This window comes from Heterodontus francisci, chromosome 19 (genome assembly GCF_036365525.1).
Source record: "Heterodontus francisci isolate sHetFra1 chromosome 19, sHetFra1.hap1, whole genome shotgun sequence".
NCBI classification, from domain to species: domain Eukaryota; kingdom Metazoa; phylum Chordata; class Chondrichthyes; order Heterodontiformes; family Heterodontidae; genus Heterodontus; species Heterodontus francisci.
In genome coordinates this window covers 41,373,269-41,396,549 of record NC_090389.1, presented here as the reverse complement: position 1 = coordinate 41,396,549, position 23,281 = coordinate 41,373,269, and the positions used below count along the sequence as shown (strand labels likewise).

At 41.2% G+C, this 23,281-nt stretch overlaps 1 protein-coding gene across 4 annotated transcripts in view; it reads left to right on the top strand.

The window, feature by feature from the left end:
- The window catches only part of LOC137380028 (microphthalmia-associated transcription factor-like), a 335,859-nt gene extending 313,018 nt beyond the window's left edge, over positions 1-22,841 (top strand). For all 4 annotated transcript variants that reach the window (XM_068051537.1, XM_068051539.1, XM_068051540.1 and 1 more), the window contains exons 7-11: positions 3,962-4,033; positions 4,306-4,362; positions 4,712-4,787; positions 13,085-13,232; positions 17,906-22,841. In XM_068051537.1, coding sequence (XP_067907638.1) covers positions 3,962-4,033; positions 4,306-4,362; positions 4,712-4,787; positions 13,085-13,232; positions 17,906-18,295 — 743 coding nt within the window. In that variant the 3' untranslated portion in view covers positions 18,296-22,841. The remainder of the gene's footprint in view (positions 1-3,961; positions 4,034-4,305; positions 4,363-4,711; positions 4,788-13,084; positions 13,233-17,905) is intronic.
- The last annotated feature ends 440 nt before the right edge of the window (positions 22,842-23,281 follow it).

Genomic DNA, 23,281 nt, shown 5'->3' with positions numbered 1-23,281 from the left:
TACTTCACATGTACGCTTACGATTAGCAGAGGAAATTTTTTATTGTATTTGCCCGTGAGCAAGATTTATGTATTTCGACTCAGGTACTTTGCTTAACAAATAATATTAGGTGCACAAAAGTTCAAAGTTAATATTGAACAAATGGAAAAGTAAAGGTAAGTACTGAAGTTAAGAACTCAAGTGTTGCTGAAGTGAGATATATGGGTTTTCTTTTTAAAATCAACTAATTCAGCAATTTTAAAAAACCTACACAAGCCAAAGGTCACCAACATAATTAAGCATTTATCTGATGCCATAGCACGTAAGTGATTGGAAGAACCATTGCTGGAACCTTCACTCTTTATATAAATCATTATTATTGTTAAATGTATCAAGTGTCAGTCTTGGCTCAGTGGCACTATTAATAACTTAAAATAAAATAAAACCTCTGCTCTTTCTTGATATTTCCAATTCTAACTAAAACCTATCAAAACATCTCTTCTTTGTCATTGTGTGCTAGGTTTGTGTATATGTGTGCACAGTGTAATGCACTGAAGTTCCTGCCCGAGCCATTCATGAAAAGAAAAATGAGGGAGAAATTCATTTAGGCCAGTTTTTGGGTCTCAGAAGGTCAGCATGCTCGCAGTGAAGCAGAAGGTTAGACAAGGGGATCAGGGAATATCGGGGGTGATGGGAGTGTGGAATTCGAAACACAAACAGATCAGCCATGATCATATTGAATGGCGGAACAGTCTCGAGGGGCTGAATGGCCTACTTCTCCTAATTCGTATGTTCATATGTTATACGCTCCAAATTGAAATTGACATTCAAAATTGGGGTTTGGGTCTCCTCTGAATAACTCCAGAGAGTTGCGGGCACATGTTGGGATCATAAGACAGCTCGCCAGTCTTCTAAATAAAACTAGAATATAGGAGCTGAGTGTGTTCATAACCCAACCAATTTTCTGCAGTAGATCAACTTCAGCATCATGAAAGGAGTTGAAATTCACAACTCTATGACTCAGGTCATGCCATAGTAATCTGCTTAGTTAATTGATGCAGATTCAATAGGCCACAGGCTGTGCCATCTCTGGGGCCCTTGATTTGCATTAAGGGTAGCTGCGGCATATTCAAATTTATTATGCAGGAATTTTGGAATAAAATCACAATGGGAAGATCGAGCACAAGACACCATAACATACGGCTCAAATTGCAGGTTAGGTCATGGCATGAGATTAGGGGGATTTTCAAATTTCAAAATGTATTTATTGGCCCGGAAATATTTTGAGATAGCTGAGGACGTAAAAAGCACTATATAAGTACAAATTATTTTTTCATACAGAGATGAGTGTCCCTAAACCAAAGTTCAGTAAGGATACCAAAAATAATGTAGGCATCTCTACACTGTAATCCAAGGTTTACCTGAATCCTTTGATCATGCAATGAAAATCTGTCAATTTCATTTGGCATATTATAAAAATTGTTCATAATCTCAACAAAATTGAATCACTGATATACTTAGTGATGTCAAATTCAAGTAATCTTCAGTATGCTGGTTATGAGGGTTCTACATAAATTAAGAGTCTATCAGAACATTTAAAAACTTTGGGCGAGAAATTTAGCTTTTTAGCCACTGTTTTCTGGACACTACAGGTGCCCTTCGGGTTCCAAAATGGCATTTGTGGCATGCGGGCACATTTGTGGGGTGAATCGCACTGGACTCCATACTGGTGCACACTTTAGTGCACATGCAGTGAACATCTATTAGAAGTATGCAGAGCAGGCAGATCATAACATCAACATACAATATACAATGCTGATTTGACAGCAGCGGTGTCATTTTGGAGCTCAGCGCTCCAGCCAATGTCCTCTTTTGCACAGCTGAACATGCGTTCAGCAGCAAGAATCAACCCCTCCCCCCCCCCCCCCCCCCCTCAAGCTCTGCCACACTAGCACTACTTACATCAGCTACTTACAGATTGGTTGCTGGTTGATTTCTTCTGGCTTTTGCTAGGATTCAATTTGTGTTTGGTGCTTTCTATAGTTGTTTCAAGTTGCAGAAGTTTACACGGAGTGGTACGGTAGGTGCTGAAGGACTTTTTGCTGACTTGAAGTCTCTGCACAAAGCAGTTGCTCCCAGGTATGGGTGCAGTAGTAACCATTCCTTTTGGAGTGCAGCATGACTTACATCAAGACTTAGAAAATGAACAGAGGCCACAAAGAGCAGGACAGGTTGCTGGATGTGGGGGCGAAGGGCTCTCAGCGGGAGGCCATAGCCACCAGGGGCGGTCTGCTACTGAAATCTCAAGGAGGAACAATGTGTGAGATATCTGCACTTCAGTAAGGATGTCCTCACTGAAATCTGCCACCTGCTGCAGCCACATTTGCAACCTTGGAGGAGGACGACAACTGTATTATTAGTGGTTCTGAAGGTGACCTTGCTCATGAAATTTTATGCAGCTGGCTCCTTCCAGGCTGGAGCAGGCGACATTTGCAACATCTTGCAGCTTGCCATCCACTTTTGTGTAAGGGAGGCCACTGAGGCTGTGTGTTCAAAGAGAGCTAACTATGTTTCATTCTTTCTTGCCAGAGCCAAGCAGGCAGAGTGAGCACGCAGCTTTACTAAGATCACTGGCTTCCCCATGTTGCAGAATGCCATTGACTGCACACACATTGCTTTGTGGGCAGCACATATCAGCTCTAACCTATACCAGACCCAGTAGGGATTCCACTCCTTCAACATCTAGCAGTTGTGTGACCATAGGTAGTGAATAATGTAGGTCAATGCCTGATATCCTGGCAGAAGTCATGATGCTTTCATTTCTGCAGTAGACCGCTGTGCCAGCTGCCTTTGAAGCACCATGGCAAACCAAAGAATGGCTAATGGAAGATAAGGACGTGGATGATGACTCTGGTACACAACCTACAAACACACATGCAACATGCATACAAAATGTCATGCTGCCACATGAAATACGATAGAACAGACTTTGGGCATGCTGAAACAACGCTTCTGCTGCCTGGACCATTCTGGAGGAGCCCTCAGTACTCTACAGAGTAGCTGGCAGTGTGTACAACTTGAGATGTGGTGTGAATCTTGCAGCAGTGCTAAGCATGTGAGGGTGAAGTGAAGCATATGAATGTTAGGCATGAGCCTTGATAGGTGATTAGAAAGGATATAGTGATTTGAGTAGTGTCAGAGACTAGTAGTGCAGTTGATAGGATATGACGTTTGAAGATGCATTCACTGACCTTGACCACTTGGGGCTTGACTCCTGACATTGACCTCCATGCCTATCTGGTCCCACAATGTTCTGAGAGTTCATCTTAAGGGCCTCCTTTCCACCCCCCCCTCCCCCCCCACTCCCTGCCGCTGCGAATACAGAACACCGAACATCTCTCCTCCTTTTCACCTCCTCCACCAAGTGCTCCAGTGCAGTGTCTGAAAACCTCAGAGCCTGCTGTCTCTCTCTCCTATTGTGCCATTCCTCACTCTTTCCCAGGACACATTCTGTTCAACCATGACTGTTTTGGGGGCGATCCAATTTAGCCACCTTTGTATTCAAAAAAAGTACCTTTTAAGGTTATTTTCACTTTATAAGTGAAGGAAAAATGCTCCAGGGAACTGCAACAGTTTCAACAAATGGTAATGTTTACTAAGGTCCTTACCTGTAACATTTCCGTCTAGAAATATGTTAGAATAATTGTATAATTCATTATTACATTGAAAATGACCTTAAATTAGAAGACCTAAAAATTGTACAAATTGTCACTACCCTGCAATTTATTTGTAAAACAGTCATTTCAATGACTACAAGGTAATAAGAGTCAATCATATTAGGGAATTAGCAGTACTGTCTATTCGTGTTACTATAGTGTCCCATCTCACTGCTTCATTCAGTATAGATTGCTAAAATAGCCCTATATTATTCAAATAGTAAAATGTTATTTGTAGTATAAATTGTTTTCTATATAATTCACAGAATCAATGGTTGCAGGAATGGAACTCCATTTTAAAAGTCCCTCTATGAAAATGCATAATGCTCTATTACCAGGCAAGTTCTGATACACAGAATTTATTTCAATCATTCAACACTTCAACAGCCATTACTGTTTGTGTGTGATCAGGAAAGACTGCTGATAACATTTTTAATTCCATGGTACTGTTCTTTAAGCTTAAAAAGTATATATTTTATTGTGTAGTCCAGAATTATTTGATGCACTTTTGCCGATGGGAATCGAACATTGCGATAACTTAGAACAAAAGGCAGTGGTTGCCCCTGCATAAGCCATCAGTTCAATCTTAACTTGAAGTTTTTATTTTCAGAAGCTGAAGCCAGAGCACTTGCAAAGGAAAGGCAGAAGAAGGACAATCATAATTTGAGTATGTTTTCAGATAATTTCAGTTTTACTGGTAACATTGCAAAATAATCATAAATGTTGGGTGCCTAATAGAAAAAAATACTTAACTTTAAAAACAAAAAATGAGGATATGCAGCCTTCCATTTTTCTCCCTTGTGGAGAGGTTCGTCAAGGAGACCTGCTTGAAATATCCTTGAGGCAACCTAATTGAGTTTGGGAGCTATACAGTGTGGGTATCAAACCTGTGTCTTGCTATTGCTGTGGGGCATTGCATTGCTCCTTCAATGTTATGCACCAAAGCAGTCACATATATTATTTCTGAATAACTTAATTTCCATTGGACTAAGTTTCTTTGTTCTTTATTCTCTAAGTTGAAAGAAGAAGGAGGTTCAATATCAACGATCGTATAAAGGAACTGGGTACATTAATCCCAAAGTCCAATGACCCGTAAGTACAGCTTCAGTTAAATTTTAAAATGTTGTTTTCATTTATTTTTTGATAACTTTGGCTAGTTATCTTATTAGCTAATGTCTATCTTGAATCTCACTAGTACATTTTCTGATCGAATGGAATAATTCATTTTTGGACAGAATACAACTTTGCCACTAAATAATTGGGTTTTCTATCTTGCCTGTTTAATTCCTTGCTTTTCATGATCTAGATTGAAATTGCAAATCTTATCAGAATGTAGAAAAATACAGACAGAAACTTAGAACACCTGATAATTGTAACACACCATCATCTATTTGTGAAAGCAGGCTCAGCAGGACTAATATTCATCTCATTACTGCAAATTACAAGAAAAAATACATAGTAATCACCTGTCCCAATTTCAGGGGACCTCGATTTAGGCAGCCAGCGCTTCCATTGGAAACAGATAGGGTGTAATTAAAATATTTACTTGCCAATTTCAGCCAAAGTCACTACAGCCCAGAATTTCTTGGTCTCTGACTGCTTACTGGTTGCAACGGGATATCAGCAACATTAGTCAGTCTGTGAAAAGGAAAAGATTAGCAAGGACAAATGTGGGTCCATTAATGGCAGAGACAGGAGAATTTGTAATGGTGAATAGGGAAATGGCGGAGAAAATAAACAATTACTTTGTCTCTGTCTTCACGGAGGAAAATACAGAAAATCTCCCAGAAATACTAGGGAACCAAGGGACTTGTGAAAATAAGGAACTGAAAGAAATTAGTACCAATAAAGAGATAGTACTCAAAAAATTAACTGGATTAAAGCTTGATAAATCCCCTGGACCAGATGAGTTACATCCCAGAGTATTGAAGGAGGTGGCTATAGAGATACATTGGTTATCTTCCAAAATTCAGTAGATTCTGGAAAGGTTCCTGCAGACTGGAAAGTAGCAAATGTATTACTACTATTTAAGAGAGGAGGGAGAGAGTAAATGGGGAACCACAGACCTGTTGGTTTGACATCAGTAGTAGGGAAAATGTTAGATTCTATCATAAAGGATGAAATAACCGGACGCTTGGAAAATAATGATATGATTGGGCATAGTCAACATAGATTTGTGAAAGGGAAATCATGTTTGACAAACCTGTTGGAGTTTTTTTGAGGATGTTACTTGTAGCATAGATAAAGGAGAACCAATGGATGTGGTACAGTTGGATTTTCAGAAGGCTTTTGACAAGGTCCCACACAGGAGATTAGTAAACAAAATTAGAGCATATGGGATTGGGGTAATATACTGGTATGGATTGACAATTGGTTAACAGACAGAAAACAGAGTAGGAATAAATGGGTCATTCTCAGGATGGCAGGTGTTACTAGTGGGGTACCATAAGGATCAGTACTTGGGCCACAGCTGTTCACAATCCATATAAATGATTTGGATGTCAAGACCAAATATAATATTTCCAAATTTGCTGATGACACTGAACTAGGTGGGAATGTAACTTGTGAGGAGGATGCAAGGAGGCTTCAAGGGGACTTGGACAGGCTAAGTGGGCAAGAACATGGCAGCTGGAATATAATGTGAATAAGTGTGAAGTTGTCCACTTTGGTGAGAGGTTGGGAAGTGTTGATGTCCAAAGGGATCTGAGTGTCCTTGTTCATGAGTCACTAAAAGCTAGCAAGAAGGTGCAGCAAGCAATTAGGAAGGCAAATGGTATGTTGGCCTTCATCGCAAGGAGTTTTGAGTACAGGAGTCAAGAAGTCTTGCTGCAATTGCATAGTGCCTTGGTAAGACCGCACTTGGAGTATTGTGTAGTTTTGGTCTCCTCATCTAAGGAAGGATATACTTGCCATAGAGGGCGTGCAATGGAGTTTCACCAGACTAATCCCTGGGATGGCAGGATTGTCCTATGAGGAGAGATCGAGCAAACTGGGCCTGTATTCTCTAGAGTTTCGAAGAATGAGAGGTGATCTCATTGAAACTTACAAAATTATTACAGGGCGTGACAGTGTGGATGTCGATAGGATGCTTCCCTTGGCTGGTGAGTCTAGAACTAGGAGACATAGTCTCAGAATAAGGTTAAGGCCATTTAAGACTGAGATGAGGAGGAATGTCTTCACTCAGAGGGTGGTGATCTTTGGAATTCTCTACCCCAGAGGGCTGTGGAAGCTCAATCATTGAGCATGTTCAAGACAGAAATCGATAAATATCTGGATACTAATGACATCAAGGGATATAGAGATAGTGTGGGAAAGTGGTATTGAAGTAGATGATCAGCCATGATCCAGTTGAATGGTGGAGCAGGCGTGACAAGCTGAATGGCCTACTCCTGCTCCTATGTTTCTATGCAGTCCATGCTTGCATTAAGCAGATGATGGATGCCATTTCATCATGCTCACCTTGCTCAGCTGCAGATACCTTGCTGTGCGTTACCTGTAGCCTTCCCATCTCCTATGCTGCATGTCCTCCCTCTAACAATGATGTCAATGGAATCAAAGTTTGAAACATGGCTGGACCTCTTCCTGTTCTTGAGGTTTCCTTCTGAGTGTGTGCCAGTTTTGCTTGCAAAAGTGGGAGTAGAATGGTGTCTTCCCCGTTGAAGTCTTGTGAGGATGGGTAAGGCAGCTTCAAATAGCTTGTATGGTGAGGGAAAGGAGAAAGGAGCAGAAAGTGTGGGCAAGAGGGGTAGGTCATTGTGTGGGCAGTAGCTGGTCTTGAGTGTGAGAGTGAAAGCAGAAAGAAGTGTAGTGAAGTGACCAGCTGTTTCTAAAGTAGTTGAATGGAATTTGGTGTGAGTAAGGACACAGACAGCAGAAATTTGGATGATCTCAAGTTTCCAAAGGGTAGACTGTGGGAGACCAGCCAGGAGTACGTTGGAATAGTGTAGGATGTAAATGGTACAGGACTGCATTGGAACTGAATGAAGTTATAGGAATTCAGCAGTTGAGTATTAGTAATGTTGTAACTAGTGGTCGTAATTGCATTGGCAAATGGACTGCACTGGAAAACTGATTTTTAGCTAAAATGCATGCTTTATCAACTAAATGGTCAGTGTCTTCCCCTTCCTGTTCCTCCCCTTTAGTTTAGCTCTGTGAAATCTGCAAGAACAAACACTGACCTTTTAGTTCATATTTTGTTTTATAATTTTAATTTCTGTGCAATTCCTGTTGAAGACTTATTAGCTCCATATCAGCTACAACTAATTACCTCTTTTTTTTTAACTGGCTACAGCTACTCATATTAAAATTAGTGGAGCTACTAAACAAAACAAAAAAAGACAACGGATGAGAGGAATGCAGTCTTATGTCTTTATCTGAAAAGAAATAGGAAGACCGGTCTTGTAACCATTCCTGTTAGTAACAGCTAAAAACAGCACAGACCCCATCACTGATACTGTCCACATTTAATATCAGTCAAAAGGCAGTAACCATTTCCCTTCCATTATAGTAACTTACAAAGTTGTACTTGTAGTGTGTTAAGTGCATCAAGTATTTTGGGCAAAAATGGGTGTTCACTCATTTGTTCGCACCTCATGAGGGTGCAGTTACTTTGTAAACTTAATCACCTTTAACTGATGTCAAGTTGCACCTTACATGGCTCAGCACTGTCTGCAATGCAATAACAAAGCAAATTGCACTTCATTAAGGGTAGCCAAGGTACCCGACAGATATCTTTCACCTTGGCTGTATCACTTTCCTCACTGCCTATCCTTAGAACTGGTCTTCATAATTTTCTTTTCAGGGTTTTCCCATTATACATTACAAAGGAATATTCTAAAACATATTGCTAGTTTTTACAAAGAAATAGCTGAATCCTGATTTTAACGAGATATACATAGCCACCATCATTTTAACATTAAATCTATTTCTTTGGGGATAAACCATCCAATACATACAGTGGGCAAAGCAGATTACCACCAACATGCCCACTATAAGTTGGGGACTGTACTGGTAACAGCATGGCAAGGACTGTGCACAGGCCTCCTGTCTCGTGCAGCCTTCCATTCTCCAAATATGTAGAACTTAATTTATCCACCTTGAGATATTGAGAAGTTGAATGAACGTTGCCAGAATTTGAATTCAAGGCTCCTGGCCTTCAATCCGACATTCAACTAATTGAGTTATAAAGTGCTCTAACCTTCTATGGAAAGGGCTTTAACTTTATTTTATACCTTACATAAGCATGATATAACATTGAATCAACATGTTGTTGAAATATTCCTCCACCCGGAATTTCTATTTATTTGTAATGTTTCTTGACTATCTCTACAGGACAGAGCCTGGGTTGTTTCAAATCACATACTTGCCAAAAACAGATTCTGTCCTGTAACATAAACATTTGTTGGATTATTGCTGGATGAACCATGTTTGGTAGGATAGGAAATAAATTTAGTTGCTGCAGATATTTAGAGGGAGAAATTTATTCGCCCTCCTAGGCTGGCACAAACTGATTGCAAGCATATGATCCCTTCACGCAAGCAGATAGGCCCAAGACCTGATAGAAATTGAAAACCATGAAAATGGACAACTCGGGGACCCTGCCATTTTTTGCATAATTTAATGTATTAGTTTATTAGTTCAGCTATTGTGCAATTAGCAATTTGGAATTATATCCTTATGAACATAAGCAATAGAAGCAAGAGTAGACCATATAGACATGGGGATAGTGTGGGGAAAAAGGCATTGAAGTAGATGATCAGCCATGATCGCATTGAATGGTAGAGCAGGCTTGATGGGCTGAATGGCCTACTCCTGCTTCTATGTTCCTATATGGCTGCTTGCTCCTGCTCTGCCATTCAGTATCATCATAGCTGATCTTCTGCTTCAACTGCACTCTCCCTCTCAGTCCCCATATCCTTTGATTCATTCTGAGACCAAAATTCTGTCTATCTCAGCCTTAAATATACTCAACAATGGGGCATCCACAACCCTTTGGGGTAGAGAACTCCAAGGATTTACACCCTCTGAGTGAAGAAATTTCTCCTCATCTCAGTCCAAAATGAATGACCCCTTATCCTGAGGCTGTCCCCCCACCACCCCCCCCCCCCCCACCCATGTTTTAGATTTGCCAGCCAGCGGAAACAACCTCTCAGTGTCGATGCTACCCAGCCCCTTCAGAATCTTATGTTTCAATGAGATCACCTCTCATTCTTCTAAACTCCAGTGAATATAGGCCCAATTTACTCACACTCTCATCCCAGGAACCAATCTAGTGAACCTTCACTGTACAGGTATTTCCTTTAAATATAGAGACCAAAACTGCACACAGTACTCCAGATGTGGTCTCACCAAAGCCCTATACAATTGTAGCAAGACTCCCTTGTCCTTGTACTCCAATCCCCTTGCAATAAAGACCAACATGCGTCTGCCTTCCTAATTGCTCTCTGTTTGTACCTGCATGCTAGCTTTCTGTGTTCCTTGTACAAGTGCACCCTACACCCAAGTGTCTCTCAACATTAACATTTAGAAGTTTTGCACTTTTTAAAAAATATTCTGCTCTTCTATTCTTACGACCAAAGTGAATAACCTCTCACTTTTCCACGTTATATTCCATCTGCCACCTGGTTCCCCACTCACTGAACGTGTCTATATCTCTTTGCAGCCTCTGTGTCCTTCCCACAGCTTACATTTCCACCTAGCTTTGTATCATCAAGTAAGTTTGGATACATTACTCTGTCACTTCATCTAAGTCATTAATATAGATTGTAAATAGCTGAGGCGCCAGCACAGATCCTTGCGACACTCCATTAGTTACAGCCTGCCAACTTGAAAATGCCCTGTTTCTCTCTGCTTCCATACTCTCTGCTTCCTGTCTGTTAACCAATCCTCCATCCATGCTAATATATTACCCCCGACTCCAAGAGCCCTTATCTTATGTGTTAACCTTTTGTGTGGCACCTCATCAATTGCTTTTTGGAAATCCAAGTATACTACATCTGCTGGCTCCCCTTTATCTACCCTTATAGTTACATCCTCAAAAAAAAACACTAATAAATTTGTCAAACACAATTTCCCTTTTGTAAATAAAAGCAAAATACTGCAGATGCTGGAAATCTGAAACAAAAACAAGAAATGCTGGAATCACTCAGCAGGTCTGGCAGCATCTGTGGAAAGAGAAGCAGAGTTAACGTTTCGGGTCAGTGACCCTTCTTCGGCCCTTCTTCCCTTTTGTAAAACCATGTTGACACTATCTGACCATACTTTGAGTCTGCGTTTGCTGACAACACAACCACTAGATGGCGCAGTACTTGCACATGCACAAATGCAGGCTCTTTTTTTTAAATTAATTCATGGGATGTGGGCGTCGCTGGCCAGGCCTGCATTTATTGCCCATTCCTAATTGCCCTTGAGAAGGTGGTAGTGAGCTTCAACTGGAATGTCAGTGTCTGCGACGTTTAGGCAGCTGGCAGGATTAAAGATGGCGCTGCTCAATTTATCACAGGAAATGCTTATGGCTATATCGTTCGAGCAAACCAACCTTACATTAACTTTGATGGAAGCCCAGTAATATGCTACTATGTAATTATAGGATACTAACTGTAATCCTCAGATCCATTTAATATTCCAGTAATCCTATTAAATACAAAAGGAATTTTATGATTGAGTTTCCATTGGAAGATAGCGAATTGTCACCCCGATCGAAAATCGGGCAGAGTATAAAATGTGCTGCCAATTTGTTATTGTGATTTGTTTATATGACTGACCAGGACTGATTTCACCCGAACGCAGCCACTAGCTCCTACTCCACTGGCCGCTCTCCCCCCTCAGTAACTCGCTTTCTCCTCCTCCCTACCAGCCACTTGCTCCAGATCTCGCTGCTCCCCCCCACTCCCCTGTCCGATTGTTCCATGCTCGCGCCACCCTGCTCTCCGGTCATTCACTCGCTCCCGGCACCCCAACCCCCCCCCCCCCCCCACCATCTCTCCAGTCGCTAGCTCTGCGACGCACCGCTTCTCTCCTCTCGACCACTCGCTGCCACGTTTGATCAGTCTCCACACGCGGCCCGAAGAAGCAAGGCGGGCCGCAAGGAGTGACGTAGGAGCGAGTGGCCGAGAGGAGGGAAGTGGCGCCGCCCAGAGCTAGCTGCTGGGGGGAGGGGGGAGTGAGTGGCTGGAGGGAAGGGAGGGGGGGAGCAAGAGGCCGGAGTGCGGGGTGGCATGAAGCGAGGAACACTCGGCTGGGGTAGGGGGGGGGGAGTAGCGATGTCTGGAGCGAGAAGCTGAGGGGGGGAAGCGTCGAGGTCTGGAATGAGTTGCCAATGGAGGACAGCAGGACTGCATGCGCGAAGATGGACCAGGCACGAATACGCAATGACGTTAGCACTACATGATGACATCATCCCACGCATGCACCACTTAGGTTCTGGCAAGATGTAACTGTGCATGTGCGCATCTTGGCGCACTCTGACGTTAGCGGACCGCTGCGTTGTCAGGAATCACTTTGTACTTTGATTTTCATTGTTAAGACTTCCTTAATAATAGATTCCAGCATTCTCCAAATTTATTTTATTTATTTATTTATTTATTTAGAGATACAGCACCGAAACAGGCCCTTCGGCCCACCGAGTCTGTGCCGACCAACAACCACCCATTTATACTAACCCTACAGTAATCCCATACTCCTTATCACCTACCTACACTAGGGGCAATTTATAACAGCCAATTTACCTATCACCTGCAAGTCTTTGGATGTGGGAGGAAACCGGAGCACCTGGAGAAAACCCACGCAGACACAGGGAGAACTTGCAAACTCCGCACAGGCAGTACCCAGAATCGAACCCGGGTCCCTGGAGCTGTGAGGCAGCGGTGCTAACCACTGCGCCACTGTGCATGATGTGTCAGGCTAGCTGGCCTGTAGTTCCCTGTTTTCTCTCTCCCTCCTCTCCTGATCAGAGGTGTTACATTTGGTATCTTCCAATCCACTGGAACCATTCTAGAATCTGGGGAATTTTGATGCATTTTAATGAAATGTTGTACATTCGTCTGCATTTTATGAAAAACAAACAGGAAATACATGTGTAACACCATAACAGTTTACATGATGAATTACAACTAAGTATGTAAGTCCCCCACAGTACCCTTTGGTGTATAATTTGCTGGTGATTACTCCACTTTAATGTACTCTGATTTAAAGCCAAAAATTAAAATGTCTTTTTGGCATCATCTTACAGCTAAATTGAAATGGGCATGTTTATGCTATGCATTTCATTTTTGACAGCTGTGTTGTTTACAGTTAGTAAAATCTAGCACAACTTACTGATGCCAAATTTTGCTCTGCTCTAAATTTGCCTCAAGCATCTTTTGCCTAACTTGTTTTGATCGTTTTAACAGGGATATGCGCTGGAACAAAGGCACTATTCTGAAAGCATCCGTGGATTATATTCGAAGGCTTCAAAAAGAACAGCACAGAGCAAAAGACTTTGAGTCACGACAGAAGAAACTAGAGCATGCAAACAGACACTTACTGCTGAGAATACAGGTTAATTAAGATAACTTTTTAAATTTTACTTCCTTCCTCCATGCATTTCCCACTGCTTATGCCAGTCACCATTCCCAACAGCAAAACTGAAATCCTCTATTTCCCCAGGTTGTTTCCAATTTTGCTGAAATCTGTATATTTAAAGTATATTTGAATGTTGAAATCGGTTTTGATCATAGAACCGTAGAATGTTACAGCACAGAAACAAACCATTCAGCCCATCAAGTTTTTCTCTTGAGACCCTTTAATGTACCTCTTTCCCAAGCCATTTTCTAATTCCTTTTGAAAAAAATCATGGATTTTGCTTAAACAGTTGTTTATGTCAGATAATTGCACATTCAAACGACCCTCTGTGTAAAAAATTATTTTCTAATTTGTGCCCTCTTACTACCATTTTACTAAACAGTGGAAACATGTATCACTGTTTTCCTTAACATAGCTTTTCATCAGCCTGAAGACCTGTATTAAGTCACCCTTAACCTTCTCTGCACTAGTGATAAGAGCCCTAGCTTCTTAAGTCTCTCTTCATAATTGTAACCCCTCATTTCAAAGTTATGTCCTAATGATAGTGTGCTGCAACTTTTCCATTGCTATTACATCCATCATATAAAGGGTGACTAAAATTGTATACAATACTCCAGCTGCAGGCTAATTAAGATCTTGTGCACATTCAACATTTCCTTCTTGATTTTGTATTCTCTACCTCTAGATTTATCTTTAAGGCCTTATCCACTTGTATCACTTTAATGATGAGTGTACCAGCACACCAAGATTCCACTACTCCAATTTCTTAATCTCTCACTTCCTGACTCTCAATAGTAAACATGAGCAGTCCCAAAACAGACCTCTGTAGAACTCCATTCACCTCATGGTTCTAGTCTGAGCACTTCCCCTTTACCATTTGACTTTGGTTCTTGTCCTCCAAATGCTGTCTTTCCATGTGGTCACATTCCCTTAATTCCATGTGCTACTACCTTTGGCATGTGTTAGTATTCTGTTCCCTGATTCAAAAGGTTCAGAGTTCAATCCACACTCCAGGGAGTTGAACACATTATCTAAACCGACAATACAGACGAGTACTGACCACACTTTTATAAAGTGGGCGATTAATCATTACCATACTGATTCACTGAGAGAACTTGTATAATGAACGACCAAAGAAATTCAAAGAATCTGGGAACTGAACTTCAATCCACAATTTTAAGGCGGTTGCATTGAGTTAGAAAAAAAATTAAACTTCATATCCCGAAGTGGGAGGGTGAACAGCCAGCAGTCATGGTCCACATCGGAATCAACAACATAGGTAGGAAGAAGGATGTGGTCTTGCAGTCAGAATTTAGGGAGCTAGGTAAGAAATTAGCAAGCAGGACCTCAAAAGTAGTAATCTCGGGATTACTCCCAGTGCCACGTGCAACTGAGTATAGAAATAGAAGGATAAGACAGATGAATGCATGGCTGGAAAGATGGTGCAGGAGGGAGGGCTTCAAATTCCTGGGGCATTGGGACCGGCTCTGGGGAAGATGGGACCTGTACAGGCTGGACAGGTTGCACCTGAACAGAGCCGGGACTGAGTTCCTTGCGGGACGTTTTGCTAGAGCTGTTGGGGAGGGGTTAAACTAGTTTGGCAGGGGGATGGGGACTCGAGGGTAGACTCAGCTGGGACAAAATCAGAAATCAAAATGGAAGGCGGAAAATTAATGGATAAGTCTGGAAGACAGAGGAAAGGAGGGTTAGAAAATTTAAAAAAAGAGTTTGGCAGTACTCAAGGGTATCTATTTCAATGCAAGAAGTATAGCAAATAAAGCAGATGAGCTGACGGCACAGATAGGCACGTGGCAGTATGATATCATAGCTATTACAGAAACATGGCTTCAGGAGGGACAGGAATGGCAGCTCAACATTCCTGGTTACAGGGTTTTCAGACGCGATAGGGAGGCGGATAAGAAAGGAGGGGTAGTGGCAACTTTGGTCAAGGAAACTATTACAGGTGTGAGGAGGAATGATATGTTGGCAGGGTCATCAAATGAGGCCATATGGGTTGAGCTAAGGAACAAAAAAGGAGCAAACACACTGCTGGGAGTGTACTATAGACCCCAAACAGTCAGACGGAGATAGAAGAGCAGATATGTAGGCAAATTTCTGAGAAGTGCAAGAACAATAGGGCAGTAATAGTAGGGGATTTTAATTATCCCAATATTAACTGGGATAGTTTTAGTGTGAAAGGATTTGAGGGAGCAGAATTCTTGAGGTGCATTCGGGAGAACTATTTTGCCCAATATGTAGCAGTCCAACAAGAGAGGGTGCAGTTTTAGACTTAGTTTTAGGAAATGAAGATGGGCAGGTGGAAGGAGTGGCAGTAGGAGAGCATTTTGGTGGTAGTGATCATAATTCAGTCAGTTTTAACATAATTATGGAAAAGGACAGAGATAGAACAAGAGTTAGCATTCTCAATTGGGGCAAGGCCACTTTTACTAAACTGAGGAGTGAGTTAGCAAAAGTGGACTGGAAACAGCTACTTGAAGGTAAATCAGTGTCAGAACAGTGGGAGGCATTCAAGGGGAGATTCAAGGGGTTCAGGGTAAACATGTTCCCACAAAGAAAAAGGGTGAGTCGGCCAAATCTAGAGCCCCATGGATGTCAAGGAGCCGACAGGGTAAGATAAGGCAGTAAAGGAAAGCTTATGTCCGACATCGAGAACTCAATGCTGCAGAAAGCCGAGAGGAGTATAGAAAGGAAATTAGGAAAGCAAAGAGAGGGCATGAAAGAATATTGGCAAGCAAAATCAAGGTGAACCCAAAGATGTTTTATCAATGCATTAAGAGTAAGAGGATAACCAAGGAGGGCCCATAAAAGACCAAAAAGGTAACCTATGTGTAAGAGCGGAAGATATTGGTATGGTTCTCAATGAATACTTTGCGTCTGTCTTCACAAAAGAGGTGGGGGGGGGGGGGGGGGATGTTGCAGATATTGTAGTTAAGGAGGAAGAGTATGAAGTATTGGATGTGATTAACATAAGGAGAGAGGAAGTATTAATGGGATTAGCATCCCTGAAAGTTGATAAATCACCAGGGCCAGATGAAATGTATCCTAGGCTGTTAAAAGAAGCAAGAGAGGAAACAGCAGAGGGTCGGACCATCATTTTCTAGTCCTCACTCGATACAGGTGTGGTGCCGGAGGAACTGAGAATTGCTAACGTTATACCTCTGTTTAAAAAGGGAGCAAAGGATAGACCGAATAATTACAGGCCAGTCAGTCTAACCTCAGTAGTTTGCAAATTATTGGAATCTATTCTGAGACAGGATAAACTGTCACTGAGAAAGACACAGGTTAATCAAGGATAGTCAGCATAGATTTGTTAAGGGAAGATCTTGTTTGACCAACTTGATTGAATTTTTGAAGCAGTAACAAGGAAGATAGATGAGGGTAGTGCAGTTGATGTGGTTTACATGGATTTTAGCAAGGCTTTTGACAAGGTCCCACATGGCAGACTGGTTAAAAAATAAAATCCCATGGAATCCAGTGAAATGCAGCATGTTGGATACAAAATTGGCTCAGTGGCAGCAAACAAAGGGTAATTGTTGGGTGTTTTAGTGACTGGAGGGCTGTTTCCAGCGGCATTCCGCAGGGCTGAGTACTGGGTCCCCTGCTTTTTGTGGTGTATGTTAACGATTTGAACGTAAATGTAGGGGGCATGATCAGGATGTTTGCGGACGACACAAAGATTGGCCGTGTGGTAGATAGCGAGGAGGATAGCTGTAGGCTGCAGGAAGATATTGATGGTCTGGTCAGATGGGCGGAAAAGGGGCAAATGGAATTCAACTTGGAGAAGTGTGAGATGATGCATTAGGGGAGGTCAAACAAGGCAAAGGAGTACATGATTAGTGGGAAAATACTGAGAAGTGTAGAGGAAGTAAAAGACCTTGGAGTGAATGTCCACAAATTCCTGAAGGTAGCAGGACAGGTTGATAAGGTGGTTAAGAAGGCATATGGAATCCTTTCCTTTAATAGCTGAGGTATAGAATACAAGAGCAAGGAGGTTATGCTGGAACTGTATAACTCATTGGTTAGGCCACAACTTGAGTACAGTGTGCAGTTCTGGTCACCTCATTAGAGAAAGAATGTAATTGCACTCGAGAGTGTACAGAGGAGATTTACAAGGAAGTTGCCAGAACTGGGAAAAATGCAGTTATAAGGAAAGATTAGATAGGTTGGGGTTGTTCTCCTTGCAACAGGGAAGGCTGAGGGGAGATCTGATTGAAATGTACAAAAATTTGAGGGGCCTGGATAGAGTGGAGGTGAAGGTTCTATTCACCTTAGCAGAGACGTCAGTGTCGAGGGGGCATAGATTTCAGGTGATTGGTAGAAAGATTAGAGGGGAGATGAGCGAAAACTTTTTCACCCAGAGGAGGGGGTGATGGTCTGGAACTCACTGCCTGAAAGGGTAGTTGAGGCAGTGACCTCAACGCATTCAAAAGGAGTCTGTATATGCACCTCAAGTGCCGTAAGCTGCAGGGCTACAGGCCAAATGCTGGAAGGTGGGATTAGAATAGGTGGATCATTTTTCAGCCGGCACAGACACGATGGGCCGAGTGGCCTCTTTCTGTGCCTTAAACTTTCTATGATTCATTAGAATCAGTCTGTTTTTGAATTTGATTATTGTGTTTAACTCTCAGGAACTTGAAATGCAAGCCCGTGCACATGGACTGCCACTGGTCAACCCTTCTGCCCTCTGCTCACCTGATCCTACTGGACGGAACATTAAACTAGAACCATTAACCAATGAGTGCCACAGTGATAGCTTACAGCACCATTCGGATCTTTCCCGCACTACTACGCTGAATCTTGCTGATGGAACTCTCACCTTCAACGATAATCTTGTACATGCTGGCACCTACAACGCTCCTGCAAAAATGGGTTCCAAGTTAGATGATATTCTGATGGACGATACTCTCTCTCCTGGTGAAGCTACTGACCCACTCCTATCATCTGTGTCACCTGGCGCTTCAAAGACAAGCAGTCGGCGAAGTAGCATGAGCATGGAAGATAGTGAAAATGGGTGTTAGCAAGAAAAAAGTCTTTTTTTTTTAATCTCCATCTGGTACTTAACTTTCCTTAAAGTTCTCTTTGTGTTTCTTATTTAGCTTAAAAAAAAATCCTGTGTTGTAACAGTAAACCTATTTATCAGTCCAATAACGAGTTTAAGTCAGGGGAGTAAATAGAAATAAATGGAAGCATTGGAAGAGCAGAACTGTATCTGTCTGTAGAGAGGCAGGAAACTGTTACACTGATCGACACAGCAAACAATGATGGCACCCAGAAAGTAGAAGACAAAGTAGCTCTTTGGGGACAGAGATGGTTGATTTTATTCTGAAGGCACCCAAGGCCTTTGAAGTAAATATAGGAAAAAAATCAATGTACCTTTTAATTTGGGAAAATATTTTCTATTCTCTGTTTCTTAACTTTTACATTATATATTTTAATTAATTTTTACAGTTGGTTTTGATTTTGCATGGTCTGTACTCATTGATTTGTTTTCATGCTAGTCCTTTGAGATTTTTATTTTTATTTGAGTATTTAGTTGTATGAATGTGGATATACTGAAGAGTTATTGGTATTCAGTATGACAATACTTAATAGTCCTTCAGTATGTATTTAGTGGAGTGTTTGGTGCATTGGCCACAGACACTTAAGGAAGTCAGTGCAAGATATTTTTAGTGAAATGTCTGCCTATTTTGTATATCTAAACTCAATCTTATTTAGACATGTTTTTAAATTAACTTTGAAAATAAGAGCATTACTTGTTCAAAAAACATGATTGTAGTTTAGTATATCTAAAGTGATGCTTAAAGTAGCTAACATGATGTGCTATTTATTTTATTTTTTAAATGGTAAGAGTGTAACTATTAGAAGAAAATGTGCGGTGTGTAATTGGAACTCTACCTTTTTTATCCTCTCATGATACCTCTTCTGGTAGTAGATCTACATGTTGAGTCCTTGAGCACTGCAGCATGCTAAAAATGAAAACAGCTTTCTGCTTATGGAATTATTACTTGATAATGTACATGCTCTTGAGGTTATTCAGATGATATTGCTGATTTGTTTGATGTCTGTCAAGGTGATGGCCAGTTCAGGGCATTTGCTAGCTACGTTGATCATAGTGAAGGAAGCGGAGGAGATAGTATGTTGCATTGTGAGGCAAAGTGAGGTTGGCGGGTGATAGGGGGGAGCGGTGAGGGGGGGGAGGAAGAATTAAGATGAGACACACAGTTTGTCCTGTGGGTGAAAAATAATTTCTAATTCACAGGTGATTAAGCCTGAAATAGAGGTAGATGGTCTTATTCTCGAGCAGGATAAATTGTGTGTCCCACTCTTGATTCCTTTATATTGCATTCACAATTTTGCAATTGTATAATTTGTAGCACATAATATAATGTACAGAAATGTTTGGTGAGAATGATTATTTACCATTGTGTATTATGACACAGTCCCCTCACCCCTGCCAAAGCACATTTATAATGATGATCGAGAAATGACTAGCATTTTGTCAGGGCAATCAACTGATCAACACTATGATCAGAATAACCCTATTTTAACTACAACAGTGTTGTAAGAGTAGAAATATGATGCTATATCATCTACTTTGTTGTAGATCTATGCAATTTCAGTAGATGTATTTGCATTGAACTGTGCCTAGGTAATTGTTTTACTCTCATACCATTAGTTGTGTGAAAGGTGTGAAGAGAAGAATTTTTAAATAGGTAATTTATGATGTACTGTATGTGGCAGCGGAGCATGATGAATTCAGAATGAAGTGCCTTAAAATCGATCGTTAAGTCTTTTGGATATGCACTGACTGAAGGGTGTAATATGTGAGGGTTTGGCCTGTGTATGAGTATATATGACTTTGCTTGCTGCCTGAATTCAGAATGTGAGCTTCCAGCATCTTCAATGATATGATTCAAAGTTTTATTGACATTGTGCCACCCTTCTGTGTAACTAACCTCAAGAGACTGCTTTTAAGTTTAATCTGAAGGGAATTGACTACTCAGCCTCGTTCTGCCAAAATCCTGGGACAGGAAAAAAGTATGCAATACTATAAATGTTAAGTTGAAAGCAATAATTCTTGTTAAACCTTTTCAAAACAGCAAGTGGAGAAAATAGGTAAAATAATGAAAGATAAGCACAACAGCCATGCACTTATGGGGATGCGATTTGAAATAAAAGATGCACTTGATAGATTGGAGACTGTTGTTTTAGCTGTTAACAAACTATAAAACCTGTGTTTCTTGAAAAAGTAGCTTAAAATACTGCCTTTTGATGAACTAATTGGTACTGTAATATGATATTCACTTGCTGACAGATGCAGCACAATTTGTGTTTGGTCCACTGGAATGTAAATCACAGACCATAATTGCTTTTCTGTTATGACCCTGGCCTCACTACAATAGAAGATACACAATTATTGGCTGTAGTTTATGTATTTTATACCATAAGGAAACCTGACCACTTAACCAATGAGCACCATTGCTCATTTATTGTAGTGGCCAGCTTCATATGTGGTTAAAAATCATACACCCTACAATTGAAGATGATTATGGTTGTTGGAGGGCAAACATCTCAGCCCCAGGGCATCTCTGCAGGAGTTCCACAGGGCAGTGACGTAGGCCCACATGTCTTCATCTACTTCATAACTGACTTTCCCTCCATCATAAGGACAGAAGTGGGGATGTTCACTGATGATTGCGCAATGTTCCATTCCATTCACTACTCCTCAGATACTGAAGCAGTCCGTGCCCACATGCAGCAAGACCTGGACAACATCCAGGCTTGGGCTGATGAGTGGCAAGTAAGATTCATGCCACACAATGCCAGGCAATGACCATCTCCAACAAGAGAGAATCTAACCACCTCCCCTTGACATTCAATGGCATTACCACCACTGAATCCCCCTCATCAACATCCTGGGGTTCACCATTGGCCAGAAACTTAACTGGACCAGCTGTATAAATACTGTGGCTGCAATAGCCAATTAGAGGCTAGGAATTCTACAATGGGTATCCTGACTCCTGACTCCAATACTTGTCCACCATCTACAAGGCACAAGTCAGGAGTGTGATGGAATACTCTCCACTTGCCTGGATGACTGCAGCTCCAACAACACTCAAGAAGCTTGACACCATCCAGAACAAAACAGCCCGCTTGATTGGCACACCATCCACAAACATTCACTCCCTCCACCACCGACGCACTGTGGCAGCAGTGTGTATCATCTACAAGATGCGCTGCAGCAACTCGCCAAGGGTCTTTTGACAGCATCTTCCAAATCCGCAACCTCTACCACCTAGAAGAACAAGGGCAGCAGAAGCGTGAGAACACCACCACCTGCAAGTTCCCCTCCAAGTCACACCGCATTCTGACTTGGAAATGTATCACCGTTCCTTCACTGTCGCTGGATCAAAATCCTGGAACTCCCTTCCTAACAGCACTATGGGTCTACCTTTACCACATCTACTTCAGTTCAAGAAGGCAGCTCACCACTACCTTCTCAAGGGCGATTCAGGGTGAGCAATAAATGCAGGCCTTGCCAGGTATCTCCACATCCCGTGAACAAAGAAAACATAACTGATAGTTATGTATCTTCTTTATATTATGGCTCATTTTCATATTTATGCCACAATTATTGTGCCATGAAAAGGTCCTTGTGAATCTTTAAATCATATGCATTCAATACAACTGTACACTGGCTATCTTATAACCGAGTAATACATCATAGAACTGCAGAATGTGTTACCCAGGTTTACATGCTGAGCAATAGCACATGTCTGATTCCATTACTCAATGTTTCTGGGTATTTGTATTGGTCTGCCTTTGAGAGTGAGCACTCACATAAAAACATTACTAAATTGAAATAAATCAACACTTTCCCAAAAAATGGTCTGAAGTACTGTTGTTTGCCTGTACTTTTGTGTAATGAAGAAAATACATTGTGTTTGTTTGTGAAGTATGCAAACCCTTTTTGCTTTACAGCTTTGTTGCTTGTGGGTTAGGAAATCAAACCACTTGAGTACTATTTTCCGTATCACAAAGACAACCATATGGATCCCTCCATACCTTCAGAAGCCAGAGCTATAGTATACATGATGGCTCTTGTGGACTCATGAGTGTATTCCTATTCGGAATATATATTTCTATATTGTGGTTTCTATCTGGAATTAACTCTATAATAAGTCCAAAAAATATTAAATATTGTTAGTTTCAAATTGCACAAAATAGAGTAAAAAGCACAGTTGCCATTTATGAAGAAAAGTTTGAAAGGCTTCTTTGTAGCTTCAGCACCTGGATATAGATTCCAGGTTCAGAGACTATTCTCTGAGGTTCTTCTGTTACATAAATTATAAGCAACACATTGTGACAACATTTAATGAACCTGCAGCTTCTGATTGTTACTTTTGTAAATATATTTGTAAGTACACTTGATGGAAGAGTACCTGTGGTTAGTTTTTAAGTTTCAAACTTTTTACTTTTTGCCAAAAAATTTTACATTCTTATTGTATAGAATCGGTTAATAACATAGCTACCAACACACTTAAATAAAGGGCATCAAAAAGATTGCTTTTCTCTTCTGTGTTCATTTCTGATATTCTGCATTCAAATGTTTTTTTCTATTGCAGTGGACCAAGGCTTTCTATTATGAGGCCAGAGCGTTTTTTCTGGTTTCTGTGTATAATATAGTTGCATGTCTAATTCAGATTTAGTTTGAGTTACAGTGATCTAAATTCAATTTCCATGTACTTTCAGTGTCACTTTCCTAGTCTAAATGGGGCCTGTACCCAGCACAAGGCCTCATGTCTATCCATGGTAGATGTCCCCGATGGCAGTGATGAATCTTAGAAAACAGACTCTTCTGATTACTTTTACAGCCCTCTAACTCCAACCTCCTGTGTGAAATAAAGCAAAATGAAATCAATTCAGTTTAGGTTGTTGATTTATTTTCCACGGGATTTCTCGATTAGGACAAGTTCGGTTATCCAGTGGGATCGATCACTTTA